This window comes from Echinops telfairi, unplaced genomic scaffold (assembly GCF_000313985.2).
Source record: "Echinops telfairi isolate 266 unplaced genomic scaffold, ASM31398v2 ScPeMD7_5868;HRSCAF=6743_0, whole genome shotgun sequence".
Lineage (NCBI taxonomy): Eukaryota > Metazoa > Chordata > Mammalia > Afrosoricida > Tenrecidae > Echinops > Echinops telfairi.
In genome coordinates, this window is record NW_022109767.1 from 1,698,696 (window position 1) to 1,716,842 (window position 18,147).

General features: G+C 44.7%; 1 protein-coding gene across 1 annotated transcript in view; it reads right to left on the reverse strand.

Annotated features, from left to right (window-relative positions):
* CARMIL1 (capping protein regulator and myosin 1 linker 1) overlaps positions 1-18,147 on the reverse strand; it is a 395,834-nt gene that overhangs the window by 182,615 nt on the left and 195,072 nt on the right. The window contains exons 10-12 of the mRNA XM_030887178.2: positions 7,843-7,918; positions 2,270-2,358; positions 1,023-1,117 (exon numbers count right to left, since the gene is read on the reverse strand). Coding sequence (XP_030743038.2) covers positions 1,023-1,117; positions 2,270-2,358; positions 7,843-7,918 — 260 coding nt within the window. The remainder of the gene's footprint in view (positions 1-1,022; positions 1,118-2,269; positions 2,359-7,842; positions 7,919-18,147) is intronic.

Below are 18,147 nucleotides of genomic sequence, written 5' to 3' on the forward strand. Positions count from 1 at the left end.
AAGAGAGATATACTCCTGCTGGCCTCAAAGATGAAGCAACCTGTTCTTCTTTGAGAGAAAGGGGCCATTTGCTAAGGACCTAAGTTCAGCCTGTAGGAGATGGAGTAAGCCTGAGCAGGTAGCCGAGAAGAAAATACACCTCAATCTTCTAGCCCCAAATAGACAATATTCCACCAACCACCAGTAATCCCGACAAGGAAAGAAAGCCACAGATGTGACCGCAGCGCCTGAGGATAACTTGTTGCAACCTGGAGAGATCCTGAGCAGAGCCCAGCATGAGGAGATACTCTTCTGAGTGTTGTTTTAAGCTGTTAGACAGAAAGAGCTCACTGCCTTCGAGCTGATGCTGACTCACAGGACAGGGAAGAACTGCCCTGGTGAGCTTCCCAGACTGGAATTCGTTGTGGGGATAGAAAGCCCTGTCTTGCCCCCTGGAGTCACTGACGGACATGGAACCACTAAGCCAGTTGGCTGGTGGGTTTCGAACTCCTGATCTTGCATTTAGTAGCCCAACATAACTATTACTCCACCAAGGCTAATATGATTAGTTTGAAAACGATATCCTCTTCTTCTTTGGGGTCACTGAAAAAAAAAAAGTTAACCAGATAATAGGGTCTTAGCAGGTATAATTTCATGCGAGGAATGAAAGGATGAGTAGCCTACATGAGCATCAGCATCACGCATAGCTTAATTACAACTTACACCGACACTCCTACTGAGTGTCAGATAATTGAATTTGTCTACAGTTCTCTTACAAGAAGCCTGGGTTATACACTTGTTAAAGCACTCAGCTGCAAACCAAAAGGTTGGTGGTTTGGAGCCCTCGGATCCTCTGTGGAAGAAAAATGAGGCAGTTTGCTTCGGGAACGATTTACAGCCTCAGACACCCACGGGGACAGTTCGGCTTTGTCTTAGAGGTCTCTATGAGTCAGAATCAACTTGATGATGACAGCGGGTTTGGTTATAATTCTGGTTTGATCCTGACATCGATGCCAGTGTGACTGCTCCATGCTATACAGTACCTCTGTCCTCCAGTGCGTTGCCGGCAAGGTTAATCGTGTGGAGTCCTGAGTTGGGATTATGAGCGAGAGCACTGGCCAGTTTCTGTGCAAAATCTCTGAAAGTCAGTAAGACAATGAGATTTAATGACACAAAATGTGAAACTGTGAAATAAGAAAAAGAGAAACCTTCCTAGCACTGCTAAAGTCTGCATCATATGTTTGTTGACAGGGAATCTTTATCATGTGGGTCTGTTTCCTCCTAAAATAATATGGAAAGTCATATGGGCCCAAGTCCCCGTCATAAGCATAAAGAAAATCTGTCCCTCTAAAGAAACCGCTTCAACCTTTTTAGAGTGGCTGCATGCTCTTGAATAACACGACGCGGTCCCTCCAAGCTTAAAGGGGGTTGTGGGCAAGGACTCCTGAGTGGAACCTACTTTTCATGAAAATTACAGCAGGCTGATTCACTACATTCTAGTTCGTATTGCGTGCAATGCTCACGAATGGAAAATGGCTTGCTCTAATTAATGAGTTTAAAGGCTACAATTGCTAGCACGGTATTTTAAGAACAACAAAAAAAGTCAGAACCACTATTTTAGTTGTTTCACTTTAAATAACACCCTAAGCGCTACAATTACAAACTGTCAACCTACTTCCTGTAGTAACAGTAAAGCCTTTGTTCTACCAGATTCAAACACCAAGCCCCTACTTAAGGATGGACTAGTCAAAGATCGGTCCCTGAGATGAAGACTGGGTGAGTGTTCATTTGAAAAGGGAGCAACGACTAAAGACAACCATATTGCCATTGGTAATGATAATGATCATTAATTATGATAATGGCTAACACGTAGCACCTACTGTGGGAATGGCATCTTTCCAGGCACTTTCCATATATTCATTCATTTTATCCTCACACATTATCCCTTAAGATAGGTACTATGATTATGTCCATTTGCAAGACAAAGCAACTGAGGCGAGGCAGAGAAGGCTTAAAAACGCACCCAAGGTCATAGGGCCTCTAGCTGCAGGAGCCACACTCTTAGCCCCTGTCCCGGGCAGCCTCAAAAATACTCAGTGACACGCTAGCAACAGTGGCCCTCCAACCAGTGCCGCCACGATGATGACAGGACTCCTGAGGGCTCGTTCTCTTCACAAAGGGAAGGTCACTTTCTCTGGGTGAGCACCCTAACTTGTTTTTAGAACTATGCTTCAATTGAAGGTAAAGTGGCTGAGACTGTGTGTATGTATACTCATTAGGAAATACTCACGCTCTGAGCCCAGCGTTTTCCAACACCAGTTCTTCCAGTCGAGTGGATCTACTCACCACCCTCAGAATCTGCTCGCAGACATCGGTGGACTGCAACAGAAACACATGCTCTGATCATTCCACAGGCTACATGGGGGGGAAAGTCTCACTTCACACTTACGAATCTATGTTGATGCAAAGTTTGAATCAAGTAAGCTATTCATCCGCGTAACCATCCCTTCCATAGAGCTCGCTTAGGGCAGCTACTACTGTGTCCCATCACGATGAAGGTCCCGAGAGTACAATGATGTAAAGGACAGAGTCCCTGCCTCCACACCATCCAGCAGGGACAAGCAGATAAGAAGTTACAGTGAAAATGTGATAAAATTATTCTTACAACGCCACTTTGGAAGTATCCTGGCCACACACTGTGTGACGAGCTTGCGGGACTACTTCAGCAAGGAGGACAGCAAGAAGCAGGGGGCTAGCGAGGGTCCAGGAGACCTGCCGTGAGGTAGTCTCACACAACAGCCCCAAAGAGGGGCTGGAACATGCTGGCAATTGTGACGATGATAACGGGCCAGGCAACGTTTTGTTCTGCTGTACAAAAGGTCATCAAGAGTCAGGGTCAAAAAAAAAGAAAAAAGTCAGGGTCAACTTGGAAGCTGCTAAACAACAATGTGCACAAGGAGACCTGGGCAAACCAACATGGGCTTCCGAAAGGAAGTGCTGTCCAAAAGGGAGGTTTGAAACTAAGAAGCACTGACGATGATAACAATGTCGACGAGGATCCATTTACGGAGCTCTTGGCACTTAGCTAAGCTCTGTATATGTACTGATTTATTAATCCTCCCTGAGATAGGTAAGCCTTACTGTGCCAACCTGGCCGATAAACACATGTGGGGTTAATTGAAGGACAGAGAGATAAATGACTCGGTGAGCCTTTCTAGTTCTCAGGTCTTTTGCTTTCTGATAGTCGGACCAGGGTTCAGCTGCCTTAGCCAGTTCCCTGCTTCAGTTGGCAAGGCTCACTTCCTGCAAGACATCCCTGAGGAGAAGCCCCATGGACCTACCCCAATGCAGCCCTGGGTGCTAGAGCAGCCGCGTCGAGACCCCTGCCAGCACTGAGAGGCTGACACACTCACTGATTCGGCTTTCTTCCAGCAGTCGGCGTCATAGTGTGTGTTTATAGTGAGATAGAGGAGGACTTTGTGGATTGGTGTCGGACATATGGGTTAATGTTGGACTTATGGGGCTGGGCAGCACTGGGTTGGGATGTTTTCTTAATGTACACTTACCGTTTATATAAGATTCTCTCTTATACATGAGTTTCTGTGGATTTGTTTCCCTAGTTTGTCCAGACTAATATACTCCCATATATGAAACATTTGTTAGGTAGTATTATTCCCTTTTTGTAGCTGAGAAAAATTTAATGATTCATGTAATTTAATCAGGGGGTTCAGTAAGTGCTTCATAAGTCATAACTCCCATTTTGCTGTTCCCACTAGTTATTTTAGTATGAAATAGGTAAAATAACAATTAAACGGCCTAGTGACAGGAAAGAGTTAGATAAATGATGTTCTCTTGTGTGAAAAAATATATAAAAAATGAGTAGCTATGTAAGTCTGAAAACATTATAAATGTTTATGGTATCTTAAATGAGAAAACCGTCATTTAAATAAGATACATATATTAAGAGTACAACCATTAAAGTGACAAATGAGTAACCAGAGTCTTGAGGACAGTGTGAAAAATGAAGAGTGCCTTGGTAAAATTATAATTCATTTTCCTTGGAGATTTTATTTATTATTGATTTCATCATTATTTGTGCCCTGCATTATTACAAAACATAAACAGCCCAAAGGATCATGCCAACATTGGTTTTCATGACCTTGGGACCAGAAGAGCTAGACGGTGCCTGGCTATGGCTACCGTCCTCGAGGAAAATGTGGAACAAAACTCAAGAGTCAGAAAGAGGCCAGGCTAAGAGGTCAGAAAGCGATGGGAGAAACTCCGGCAACTATAATCCATAGCCACATTTCAAGTCTGGACGTGAATTCAACACCGTGGCTCAGCTTTCTGCCAAACAGCAGACTGGTCTATAAAGGGAACAATAAGAATAGGGCAGTGGGCATCCCTTGGAATAATCTACCACTTGAAACCAGAGGGGCAGCATCTACCCCAGGACAAGGTTCGGAAGCGTTGGGAAACGAGGAGGCGAGGAATTAGGAAGCACAAGAAGAAGTGGCGGTACATGCAACGAATGAGACGGAACCAAAGGTGTCTCAATCGCTGAATACGAACCTGATGACCTGCTCGGTTCACCTGCACCCAAGTCACAATAAAAATAATAAATAATTAAAAAGTCCAGTTCTGCCTTTTACTAAAATTGACAGCATATTTGGGCATGCCTGCTGTGCACATGACTTTCAAGGAGCTTACTTTAGTTAAACTCAAATGTATACAAGAAAACCTAGAGGAGAATAATTTTAAAGCAAAAAGTGAATTTAGTGCAAAAATAAGGGGCTTGGTGGTGTGGGTCAGCATTCAAAACCACCAGTCTCTCTGAGGAAAAAGATGAGGCTCTGTACTCCCATAAAAATGTATGATCTTGGAAACCCACAGAGCTCTTTCCCACAGGGTCACAATGATTTCCAAAAGTACTCAGTGGTAATGCGATTGTAGTGGAAAATAAAATAAATGTGGCATTTGAGAACTGAAAGGAACCATATATATAATATGGTCCAGCATCATAACTCTGTAAGGAGCCCTGGAGGTGTAGTGGTTATGCGATACGCTGTCAGCCACATGGTCGGCAGTTCAAAGACATTGTTGCAGCTCCGAGGGAGAGAGAATGAGCTTTCTACTCCTGTAAATAGTTACAGTCTCGGTAACCCACAGGAGGACACTGTGAGTCTGTGTTGATTTGATGGGAGCAAGATGATTACTTTCAAAAGACTAGGCAAACACACCACTGTTCACTGGCTTGTCTAAGCTAGAAAATGAAAAAGTTGTGCGTGCTCCCAATTCTGCTATTGTAATAAATCAAGAACGTTGGACACTTGATCTTGCTCAAGTATCTGACTTTATCTTAAACACACGCAACGTGATATTTAAATCAGGCGCAGTGACCAGCAGAGGGAGGGGAGGAATGGCTTCATAACCTTAGCGTAAAGCTTGTGATTCCTATTCTTCCTGTGGCTCCCTAGCACGGGAGACTTTTACTGAGCTGGGAGCAATCTGAACAACCTAGAGAGCTCGTGTAACATGGGAGGACTCCTTATGTTTGTCATGCACTTAATGGTTTAAGAATCCAAAGCAAGGTTGTCCTTTCCTTCAACCAGGATCAGTATTTGACAGTGTTTTGAGACAGTCCTAATGTAGTGCCCAGCAAAGGAGAAAGGATCATCTCTTCATTTAGGGTGAAAAATACATAGATTACTATCTTGGTATGCCAGAGACCTAAAATAAAATTATGCCATATATTAAAAATATACACATATGCATTGTTATTTTAAAATCTCAGGCAATAACAGGGCAATAAAACAGTCCTTGAATCGTGTAAGCCCCCTATGGCTCTAGACTCACAAGAAGCATGTGCACACTTTTCACGATTGTTGTTGCCCAAGCCAAAAGGACTATGTTCACCATAACATCTTTCCTCGCCATCTCAGGCAGCAGGGAGGATGGTGACAGAATGGCAGCACCAGCTGGCGGATCACATTTTCTTACTAGTGAAATCATCACTTTCCAAAGCCAGACGCTTCTCCGCCTCTCCTCGGAGTTCTCTTCTGCAGTTCCTGCAGGGTTCCAGTTTTGAAAGCGACCAGTTGAGACAAAGGTGTCAATTAGCCAGGAAACTGATTTGAGAGAAGGGTTTGGTTCTCTGTGACGCTCCAATCGCTGGACTTACCTACCTCACACATAGAGTGGCTCCCCAGGTTCCATGTGCCAGCCCTGCCCTTCCCTTGGTCCTCATCCTAGGACAGGCTGTTCCCAGGTCCCCTAGCATGGCTACCTGCCTGTTCCCTGGGGTGTGGCTTGACTAGCCCCGTGCTGCCCCTAACTCCATCTCACTCACCGAGTATACCACTTCTGTCTAGCCAGCACAATTTCCAAAATGTGCATGCCTAGACGTGCAAGGTCTTTGCTGGTCTGATGGTAGTAATGATTGCACCAGCAGTTACCAGTTACCACAAATGCCTGCATATGCCAGGCAGTGGGCTAGATGTCTCCAGACATCATCTACCCTTCTCAACAACTTCAAAATGGTTCCTGTATTTCTTTAACAAATTTATATGGCACCAAATTAATAAGTCCTTGGGTGGCCAAATGGTTTGCGTTCAACCAGCAGCCTAAAGGAGCCGTGGAAGCACAGTGGTTACACCCTCAGCTGTAAATGAAATGTCAGCAGTTCAAATCCAAAAGCCACTCCGTGTGGGCAAATTGTGGTGTTCCATTTTCTGAGACGGTCCCAGCTTTGGGAGCCTAGCAGGGCAGTTCTACTGTGCACTCACAGGCATCCTGTGAGCCAGAATCAAAATAACAACTGACGACCATAAAAATGAAGCCCAGAGAGGTTCCATTGTTATTTCAAGGCCACACAGCCTCACCGCCAGAACCTGCGCTGAGGTTTCCAATTCTAAATCCACCTTCTTTTCACTACACCGCTAGTTCTTCACACACACACACACACACACACACACACACCCGCCACCACCGAAGATGATGCCATACTCACACGATGGCACCTTCAGCCAGCCAACCCAGGAGAACGCTGCACGCCAGCAAGCCCCTTCATGACCCAATCCCAACCTTTCACTTCCTCCAAATTCATGTCTCCATGCAAATTCCACCTTGTCACAGTGACCCTGGCATCCCCACACCCTCCGGCCTCTGAAAGCAGGAGTCTCGAGAAGAAGTCTATAAAACCATGTCTGAACTATTTCCTGCCCTGAAATGAAACCAGAGAGGGCTAACTCGTGGATAAGCATCTGCCCAGATGCCTGCTTTGAATGTGCAAACCCCCCTGACAGCGCCTCTGATTTCCCCCTGGTATAGCAAACCAAAGACTGAGCTCCTTCATGCCGGATGAAAACCAACAGGTCTCACTGTGAATTCATGTTGCTTACAGACAAAACTGCCCCAAAACTCAGGCAGACCAACTCTACCTGTTCACCTTCCCTAAATCCTTAGAATCAAAAAATAAAAGCACCTTTCTGGAGGCAGAATGCAAGAAAGAGACATAAAACCTATTGGCAGCTGTACAAATGTAATCTGAATCGTTTTTGCCAAGCAAATGAGCAGGCACTGAGGGCTGCACTGAATGTATCTTCCTAGTCATCTGATAAAATTGCCCAAAGCAGCTGAAAACAAGAGGAAGTGCTTCGCCAAACAAGCTCACATTGCAAACTTTTTTCCACTCCCCTGCAAATCATTGACAGGAACAAAAGAAAACAAAACACATGTCTCTGCGAGAAATAAAATGTGCTCAGCTCACCAGTATGATGGGGAAACAATTGAGGGGGCGGCAAGGACCAGGCTCCTGGAATTCTGCCAAGCCAAGCAGCAATTGCTGTATCGTCAAAGACTTACCAGTTTTAGATCCTTCACGGACAGCTTTGTGAACCACTGGTTGTATTCCAGAGCAGCAATGATGGGTATCAGGTCCCTGATAGAAGCAGTGACAAATGTCATGAATCGGCTCTGGCAATAGCTACAATATCTTTTTAATTCATAACATTCAGATTTACACATTAATTTCTAATATTTATAATCACAACACCCACCCAAAACGACTTTGGCAGCTAGACAGCAAATCTATTCTTTAAGACAGATTTCCCGCAGCCCAAATATTCAAGGAAATTTCTCCCAGGGATCCTGCCTCCTACTTCCAAAGGAAACAGGCGTGGCAGTGGTGTGTGTTATCCTGAGGGAAGACAGATCCTACCTAATGCCATACCAACTCACGGCAACCCGACATGCTTCAGCATAGCGAACTGTGCGCAAAGGCTTTTCTTTCTTTAGTTTAACAGTTTTATTAGCACTTCACCCACCTGTCAAACAATTTGATAATTTAATCATATCAAGAAGTGAGTTGCACCATTTTCACCATATTCAATTCAGAACATATTCTTCTATTTAGTCATTGTTATTTATAGAATTATTATTTTTCTAATGGTGGCAAAAATATACAGACAAGAACATTCTCCAATCCCACAACTTATTCTTGTATAATTCAGTGTCATTGATTATAGTCTTCGTGTTGTACAAGTATGGATATCCTGTCCTAAATTATTTTAACACCATTGACATAACCTCACTGTCCCCTATGCAACAACTCTTTCCCCTTCGCCTATGGTAACAAAACCAAGTTTGGTGTTTCCTTTTTTTTCTTCTTGTGGTTTTCTTGATGTATTCACATATCATACACTCCATGGCTAAATCGTTTTTGTTTTTTTTAATCGTTTTATTAGGGGATCATACAACTCATCATAATCCATACATACATCAATTGTGTAAAGTATTTGTACATTCATTGCCCTCATCATTCTAAAAACATTTGCACTCCACCTAAGCCCCTGCTAACAGCTCATCCCCCCCCTTCATGCACCCTTGATAATTTATAAATTATTATTTTGTCATATCTTTCCCTGACGTCTGCCTTCACCCACTTTTCTGTTGTCTGTCCTCCAGGGAGGAGGTCACATGTAGATCCTTGTAATTGGTTCCTCCTTTCCAACCCACCCTCTCTCTACCCTCCCAGTAGTGCCACTCTCACCACTGGTCCTGAAGGAATTATCCACCCTGGATTCCCTGTGTTTCCAGTTCCTATCTGTACCAGTGTACCCTCTGGTCTAGCCAGATTTTTAAGGTAGAATTGGGGAAGGAAGCATTTAGGAACTAGAGGAAATGTTGCTACATCGCACCCTGACTGGCTCGTCTCCTCCCAGAGACCCTTCTGTAAGGGGAGGCTAAATCGGTTTTTAAATGAGTTATATAAACATAAACACAATCAGGTCCAGTGCTCCCCACCACCCCCGCTCCTGGATTCATTGTTTGCTCCCCCAACCCCCTCACCCTACCTTTCACCGGCCCCCCCCACCCGACCACACACACACTTTACATCAGTTATTATCTCTATGCATCTACCATGCTTCACAAACTGGGAAACCCAACAGAAACAATAAAGAACAAAACCAAAATAAAATGGCAAGGATAAAATAACAATAATATAAAGATAAAAAATGCAAATAACAAACAAGAAAGAAAAGACCACCATCAATATTTAAACAGCCAGGGAAGAAATCTTTTGTCATGTAACAAGCAAGAAATACTTGAGCCTAGAACAAATTCAGGCTCGGTCAAGAGGGAGGTCAACTGACCAAGTATCAAGTTCGATCCGGCATAATCAAGTTTACACTGATCTCTGTGTGATAGTAAAGCTGGTTGAGTTCCTTGCCTATGGCTAGTGGGGGTCTGCCAGAGGCTTAATCTAGCTAGATACTCATCAGACGGGTTTGGGGTTCCCACTGTCCTCCACAGCCTTCTACAAATTGGGAAGTCATAATTTAAGATCTGGTACTTTTCCCTTCATATTTGGGTTTTGTTACTGTCATCTTTGGATCACAAAACAAAGGCTTTTCAAGGGCTGCAATTTCACAGGAAGCCCGGAGGCACAAATGGTTTACACTCAACTAATCTCAGGGCTGGTGCTTTGAAGCCCCCCGGTGGCACTGCAAGGGAAAGGTCTGGCTAAGTGACTACCAAGATCACGGTGAAGGAATCCTACGGAGCAGTTCTACCCTGCAGCATATGGGGTCGGCATGAGTTGGAATTGTCTCAACTGCACTGTTTGTCTTCCCTGGCTTTACTTTGAGGGAAGCAGATCGAGCCAGGCCTTTCTTCCCCAGCCACGATGTGGCTGCTTCCAACCTCCCAGCTTCCTTAGCTCATCTCTGGGATTTAATGTTCACGCAGTGACAACACTTCAGAACCTCTCTGCTGGCTATCCACGAGGCCACTTGATGTGTTTTCGAGTCCAGCTAACTTTTGTCCTAGAGGAAGTCCATGTCAGGAACTGAGGTGTGCATCATTCAGAGAGCAGGTCTTGCATTAATGCAGGGGCCGGTACCGAGTCATCGCTACACTTGGCACACAAACTACCTTGAAAAAGTATGGTGATCCAAGAACAATCAAATCGGATACACCAAGTGTCCAGAGGAAGTGTTAAATTGGAAAAGGTAATGCACAGCATCCTGTCTATTCCTGTCATAGCGTCCATGGTTGCCATAGAAAAGATGGATAAAGTAATGGATGTAACATTCACAAATATTATATGACGCGGTTTTTTAAAGTATGGAAAAAACTACAGTACAATGATACGAGGATGTTTACCCACAGGTGTTAGCATTAAAAGTGGTTTTAATTCTTTTCTCACACAATTCTTATTACATCTTCAAACTCTTCTGTAAGGGTCATCTTCATAATCCCCAAAGTTTCAAAATGCAATGATGCCTTTTCACCAGGACAAACATCCATATGATGGAAGAACCTTGTCTGCTAAATATTTCTGAATGAAATTTTTCTGAATGAAATATTTCTGAATGAAATATTGGCTTTCAAAGAAAATTAGAAGGAGGCAACCAATATCTTACTTCACTCAATAAATATTTACGTGTTGTTGTTGTTGTTGTTGTTAGGTTCCATAGTCAGTTCCAACGTACAGTGACCTTACGTTCAACAGAACCACACACTGCCCGGTCCTGCACTGTCTTCTCAGTTGTGGTTTTATTTGCACCCATTATTGCAGCCACTGTGTCAATCCATCTCATTGGTGGTCTTCCTCTTCTTAGCTGGCCTTCTACTTTATCAAATATGATGTCCTCCTCCAAGGGTTGGTCCCTCCTGCTAACATACTTTTATTACTTGCTAAATAATACATGGAGCTTCCGGGTGGCATAAACAGGTACTAAGATCAGCTGCTGGCCGAAGGTTGGAGTTTCCAGCCCACCCATAGACTCCTTGGAAGAAAGAACTGGAGGTCTATGTCTGAAAACACAATCACTGAAAGCACCGTGGAGCACCGTTCTTCTCAAACACAGAGAAAAAATCCTGATGACTGAAACCGGGTCACTGCGACCTGGTGGTTATATACTACATAAGGTATCCGGCTGCGAAGATTAAGAGATGTGTAAGATCAGCTCGTGTTCCTCTAGCACAGAAGTTCTCAACCTGTGGGTCGCGACCCCTTTGGGGATTGAACGACCCTTTCAGAGGGGTCCCCCGATTCATAACATCCCCCGATTCATAACAGTAGCAAAATGACAGTTATGAAATAGCAACGCAAGTAATTTTATGGTTGGGGGTCACCACAACATGAGGAACTATATTAAGGGGTCGCGGCATTAGGAAGGTTGAGAACCACTGCTCTAGCAGGGTCCAACCTGGCAGTGCAGAAAATCCTTACTCAACTATCAGTCGCACAGGGAGAGACGTGCGTATGAAAGGCTCGGTAAGAATCCGGGGTGGTACAGACTGTGCAGTGATTGGTTCTGTTGTACATAGAGTCACTATTAGTCAGAACCGACCTGGCGGGCCAAACACCCACAACAAAAATTCGGGAAGGTAGCAAGTGGTTCAGCTAGGATAAAAAAGGAAAGGTTTGTAAGGGTTTAAAAGGTGGATGTGCTCAGAAACGGATTGTGGTGATGATTGCATAACTCTTTTGAATATGATCGAAAGATTAAATTGCATGATATGCAAAGCATAAACTCTTAAGTCACTGCCATTAAGTTGATTGGCATCACCAACTCACAGCGACCCTGAAGGGCAGGGTAAAAGAGCCCCTGTGTGTTTCTAAGACAGTAACTCTTTGTGGGTTTAGCTGGCTGGTGGTTTGAACTGCTGACCTTGCAGATTGTGGTCCAATTTGTAACCACTGTGCAAACAAAACTATTTAAACATTTAAAAAGCAGGTAAAGTGGGAGGGCAAGAATATTCATTGGGGATGGCATGGACAAAAGCACTTTCTTGTTGTTGTGATTGACAGTCGGCGACAGTCGGCGTGCCAGGTCGGTTCTGACTAATAGTGACTCTGTGGACAACAGAACCAATCACTGCAGTGTGTGTCCTCTCGGGTTTTTTTCGCGCGTTTTTTATGCGCGTGTCTCCCTGTGCGACTGATAGTTGAGTAGGGATTTTCTGCACTGCAGGAAATCGGAGAGCTGCTTCCTACTGAAATCTTTATGGGAGTACAACGTTAACTGTTGTCTCCTGGGAGCTGCTTGGTAGTTCCAACAGCCCAGCTGGCAACTGGCAGCCAAGGACTAACTCACTGCGCCACCAGGGCTCTTTCGTACAGAGGCATGGAAACCTGCCAGCCCCGGCAGCTCTTCCAGCATACATTCAACAAGTGCTAGGTGCTCTGCGTCATCCACGGGGCTGGATACAGCAGCGAGCTCAGCAGGCTGCTCCTGCCCGTAATGCAGCCACAAGACAAGCGCTCCTCGGAGCCAAGGGAAGCATGATGGAGGGAAAATAATCCGATCCATGAAGGTGACAAAGAGTCACGGGTGTAGACAGCGAGGGAGCTAACCAACGCAGCAGCAGTTCAGAAATCAGTGAGCTACTTACTGCATCAGGCAAACCTGCCGCAAAAGACCTCTTTAAAGCGTCAAAGAGCAAGGTGAAGGGGAGTGCCTGGCGCAAGCCATGGCGCTTCCAATCGCCTTGGATGTATGCGGTGGCTGGATGCTGACGGAAAAAGACTGGAGAGGAACTGAGGCGTTTGAACGATGGTGCTGGCGAAGAAGACTGAATATACCACGGACTGCCAGAAGAACAGACAAATCTCTTGGCAGAAAGACAGTCAGAACGCGCTTTAGAATCGAGGATGGCTAAGCACCGTCTTATGTAGCTTAGACACGTTACGGATAACAGTTCCTAGCGAAGGAACCAGGTGAAGTAGGTTTCTGGGGACTGCAGGCTATTCATGATGACCGTCATCCTCACGACTTATTCAGCAACTCAGTGCACACAGAACAGTGGTGAGGACGGCGCAGGAATGGCAGCGGTTCATTCTGTTGTCTGCAGGGTCACTAGGAGTCCGAACCAACTAGAACGTACCTAATGAAATCAGACACGACACGGATGAAGGCGGTCCCTCATCAATCTTACAGAAAATGGAAACGCTCAACAGTAGTGTTTTACTTTATGCAAGAGCATAGACTGCCATGCCTGGGCTCTGTGCACCCGAGTGAAATATGCACGCTCAGGGAAAGGCTGGTAGAACCCAGAGCCGAGGCCACCGATTCCTGGAATCTTCCTTTGAGAGCAGTCTTTGAGTCACGTCTTCACTTTCTCTACATTTCAAAGGGGAATTGCAAAGTTCAATAGAATAAAAAATGTCAACAATTAGCTACTCCTCTCAAGCATCCGAATATATAAAAAGACATGTCTTGTATATTATTAAATATTGTTAAATAGTAATCATTACAAAATCACCTACTCTTTGGAGGATAGCACCACCTAAAACACCCGAGGAAATCCCCAGAATTTGGTGAGCCAGTGCTACATTTATTTCACCCTGCAACTCCTAACAGCCAAGTATCATGCACCCTTCTCCCCAAATACACCCCTATCCATACACTTCAGATACAAGGGACTATATTAGGACCTCACGTTCGATATAAACACACACAAATAAAATGGATGCTTTAAAAAATATCTTCTCCAAGTCTCCAAATGTATCCTCACCCATTTTGCTCCTCTGAGTTCCCACTGACCCACGCTGGAAGGGCGCTGTCTTACAGAATCCTTTAGAGAAATTCAGAGGTATGAATAGAAGCCAGTGCTGTTCAACTCTAGTTTCGTACCTCAAGCATCATGTCCTATTTTCTAAATGAGAGCAGGGATACAGAAAGGGCTCTTCCCTCAAGAACAAAATAAGAATGAACACAAAGCCGCACTCCAGACTCTTCCCTTGTGATGTCACGTGGGGAATGTCACCGTTTTGAATAAGAAATATGACAGCACCTACGCGTGGGTAGGAGGAGAAGGAACTGCTGGCTGGGGTCTCATGAGTCAAGTTTAAACTCGATGATGCATGGTGTGATGTCTCTGGACGGCGGATGAGACTCGCTCCTCTTAAAAATCTTCCAGGAACAAGAAAAATCGGTGTATGTAACGCCACATATTCTCTCGCACAAGGCACCAATGCCTCTCTGCTCTCAGCACTCCCTGCCACTCCAAATTACAGGGTAATTGCAGTTTTAGCACGTCAGCTCACAGCCCTGGGGATGCGCCCATGAGAAATGTCAAGCAAAGCCAGTTTCCCTCCCTAGCTCTCTTTGGCCCACTGACATCTAAAGCAGACAATTAGAAAAACACATTTAAATATTTCGGAACTGACAGCTAACAAGTAGGTGGGCATTTCTGCAGGCCCTTCCTAATTAGGACTCTTTTGCAGAGACTAAGTGCCTAGGCTGAGCAGGACTACCAGCATCCTCCTATTTGTTCAGCAACTCTCAGAATGATCATCCAGCAACAAAGGGCTGTCTGAGATGACAGTGCATGCTGGCAGAGTCACAGTGAAGGAAAGAAAGGCAATACCTAAGCAGTATTAAGCCAGCATTCCAGTTGCCTACAATCTGCCCAGAAGCCCCCGGGCAGACAGAGGTTGGAATGAGGCAGTGGAATATACACACAGAGAAAGAGGCAGCCAGGGTCTCAATGAAGGAGAGCATTGCATGCTGGATGGCTGTATAGATGTGTCTCCATGTCTCCCTTCAGAAGGCTGGAGGAAAAAACACCTGACCCAAAGGCTAATGCAGCCAAGGGCCAGGCTTATCTCTGAACAAAGGAAATAGCCAGTCAGGAGATCGTGAGGAGGAGGGTCTCTGGATCCGAGATCCGAGATCCGCACTCTCTGCAGATGCACATCTTCTTCTCACCCTTCCTCCCCCGTGGCGATGGGGCTCCCCACACCCAGACACTATAACTCCATCCCTGTGTTCCAGGTAATGAACATGCCCAAACCATGCTTCCGTCTCCCTATCACATTAACATCTGTGACACTCACATCAACACCCACCCATGTGAGCCAGATCTTCCACTCTCCAGTTTGGATCTGAACTGTTTCAGCGACAGGTCTGAGCCATGGGGTGGAGGAGGAGATGTTGAGCAGATGAGGTTAAGGATAACATTAAAACAGTTTAACTCCATCTATCCTACCTGGGGATAGATGACACACAAACCGTGCATGCCATCCTTGTAGAGGGGCCCTGCTAATCTTGGTATCGGTCCAGTTTTAGTACGCATGCTGCCAGAGTGAAGGAGGCTGGTGGCAGAGCGGGTTATGCAGTGAGCTGTTTCCAGCAAGGTCAGTGGTTCAAAACCACCAGTTGCTCCTCAGGCGTAAGATGAGACTGCCTGCTCTCCTGAAGATTGAGAGTCATTGAAACCCAAGGAGCAGTTACACCTTGTCCTATAAGATCACTGGGTTGGATCCAACTTGATGGCAGTAGTTTGATTTTGGTTTGGGGACGGAGGTGGAAGAGAAGGGCATTTCTTGAGTAATCGGATGGGGGGTTTCCTACATAATATGCCCCTACTCCCTGGGGTTTTGATTGGTTCCCCTGGAGGGGTACCAAACGTGTTGCCACTGAGGGGATTCTGACTCATGGAGACCCACATGATGTCTCCATCACTTTTTCAGAAGCTAATTTTTCTGAAAGGAGTCTGGTGTGGCTTGGCAGGTAATACCTTGATTGCTTACGGGAAGATTGGCAGTTTGAACCCACTAGCTGCTGCATGGGAGAAAGATGTGGCGGTCTGTTCCATTAATGAGGGAACCTTTAGAAACCTTACAGGACAGCAGTTCTACTCTGTTATACGGTTGTTACGAGTCAGAATCAATTTGATGGTGACGGTCATTTTGCAAATGTAGATCACCAGGCCTTTCTTTCAAGGTACCTCTGGGTGGACTTTAGCTGCAGCCTTTCTGCTACTGGACCAGTGCTTGAACTGTCTGCACCACACAGGCACACCCCTGATAAAAACAAATCTAAAGCCATCGCTACCAGGTCCATGCTGGCTCATAGCACCCTCCAGGACAAGGTAAAGCTGCTCCTGGTATTTCTGAGACTGTAAGTCTTTACAGGGGTAGAAAGCCTCATCGTTCTTCCTCGGCTTGACCTGCTGACCTTGCACTTAGCACGGCCCATAGCACCACTGGAGATCCTTTAGGGTCTAGCATTCAGATAGTGATAATCTTCCCCTGTTCTCAGGCACCGATTGGTTGGATTGCAGAGCATCACATCACACAGCCAACACCTCTAGCATCTTCCATTCCAGCAGCACTCATTGGTTTAAGGACCATTAAGTTTCTACAATACTGCCTAAATGCAATGGGGAGGGAAAGCTAATGAAAAATCACTTTAAAAAATAAAGTTTGAAACTTTAGTCAAATAAGTGCTCTCTTACTGACTCAGATTGGTCTGACCTTCTAGAACAGTGGTTCTCAACCTGTGGGTCACGACCCCTTTGGGGGTCAAACGACCCTTTCACAGGGGTCACCTAAGACCAATCGGGAAAATACCTATTTCCAGGAGACACCACTCCTCTATCTATCTCCATGTGGGTAAGCCCACATGCAGATACGCCCACATACGAGTACCCAGCGTGAAGATGGTTACCCATCTTACACCATGCTTCAAGACAAAATTTCATTTATTTGTAATTAGAAATAAATATTTCACAATATATAATTACAAAGTTTTTGTGATTAATCACTATGCTTTAATTATGTTCAATTTGTAAGAATGAAAATACATCCTGCATAGCGGATATTTACATGACGGTAGCAAAATTATAGTTATGAAGTAGCAACGAAAATAATTTTATGGTTGGGGGTCGCCACCACGAGGAACTATATTAAAGGGTCATGGCATTAAGAAGGTTGAGAACCATTGTTCTAGAAGGGCCAAGTTCAGAGATATCTTTCGCTATATGTATATAAAATCACGTAGAATCTCATTTAAATAAATGTAAACAGCCAACAAAATTGCTTGCTTGTAACTTAATGATATCTAAACATACCTGTATAGGATCTTATCATCCTAGTGAAAAACCTAATGTAGGAGATTTGAGAAAATTGCCAGTTGACACTTGTGCCATTTTAATTTCTCCTCTTACAGTTCTAGCTTGTCTTATTTCTCCATGAACTTTGTAACTCACACTCCAAGGAGAAAAAATATCAACATGACTTCCTGTTAAACTTTTCACATGTAATGACTGGCCTACATCCCACTCACAATTATCCCACAACAAATCCTTTCAGACAATAGTACTATTTAAGTGCAGACTGACTCCTTCATGGGTAAACCTGTCTACATTTCTAAGACGTAGCAAATGCGTGCCCAACATAATTTGTGGTCACTTGATCCAAAAGTATTATTAAGAAAGTCCCTCTCTCAAGGCTGGGAAGGAGCTGCTTTATATAGAAGCAGATGCTAATTTGAATCTTAAAAATAATGGGAGAAAATAAAATCCTCAAGATAAAGAGGCGATAAAGTCTGAAGATTGGACTGATCAAAAGAGAGCCTTAAGAAAAGGAAAAAAAAAGATCAGTCACTACTGCAGAGTCGTTGCTGGCTCACAGTGACCCTGTGGGGCAAGGCAGAACTACTCGGGTGAGTTCTGAGACTGTAACTCTTTACTGGAGTAGCGACCCCTGGCTTTCTCCTGAGGAAGATCTGGTGGTTTCAAACTGCTGGCCTTGTGAACAGCAGCATAAAACATAATCACCACATCACCATGGCTCCTCAAATGGGTGGATAGATGGGTGGGTAGATGGATGGATGGATGGATGGATGGATGGATGGATGGATGGATGGATGG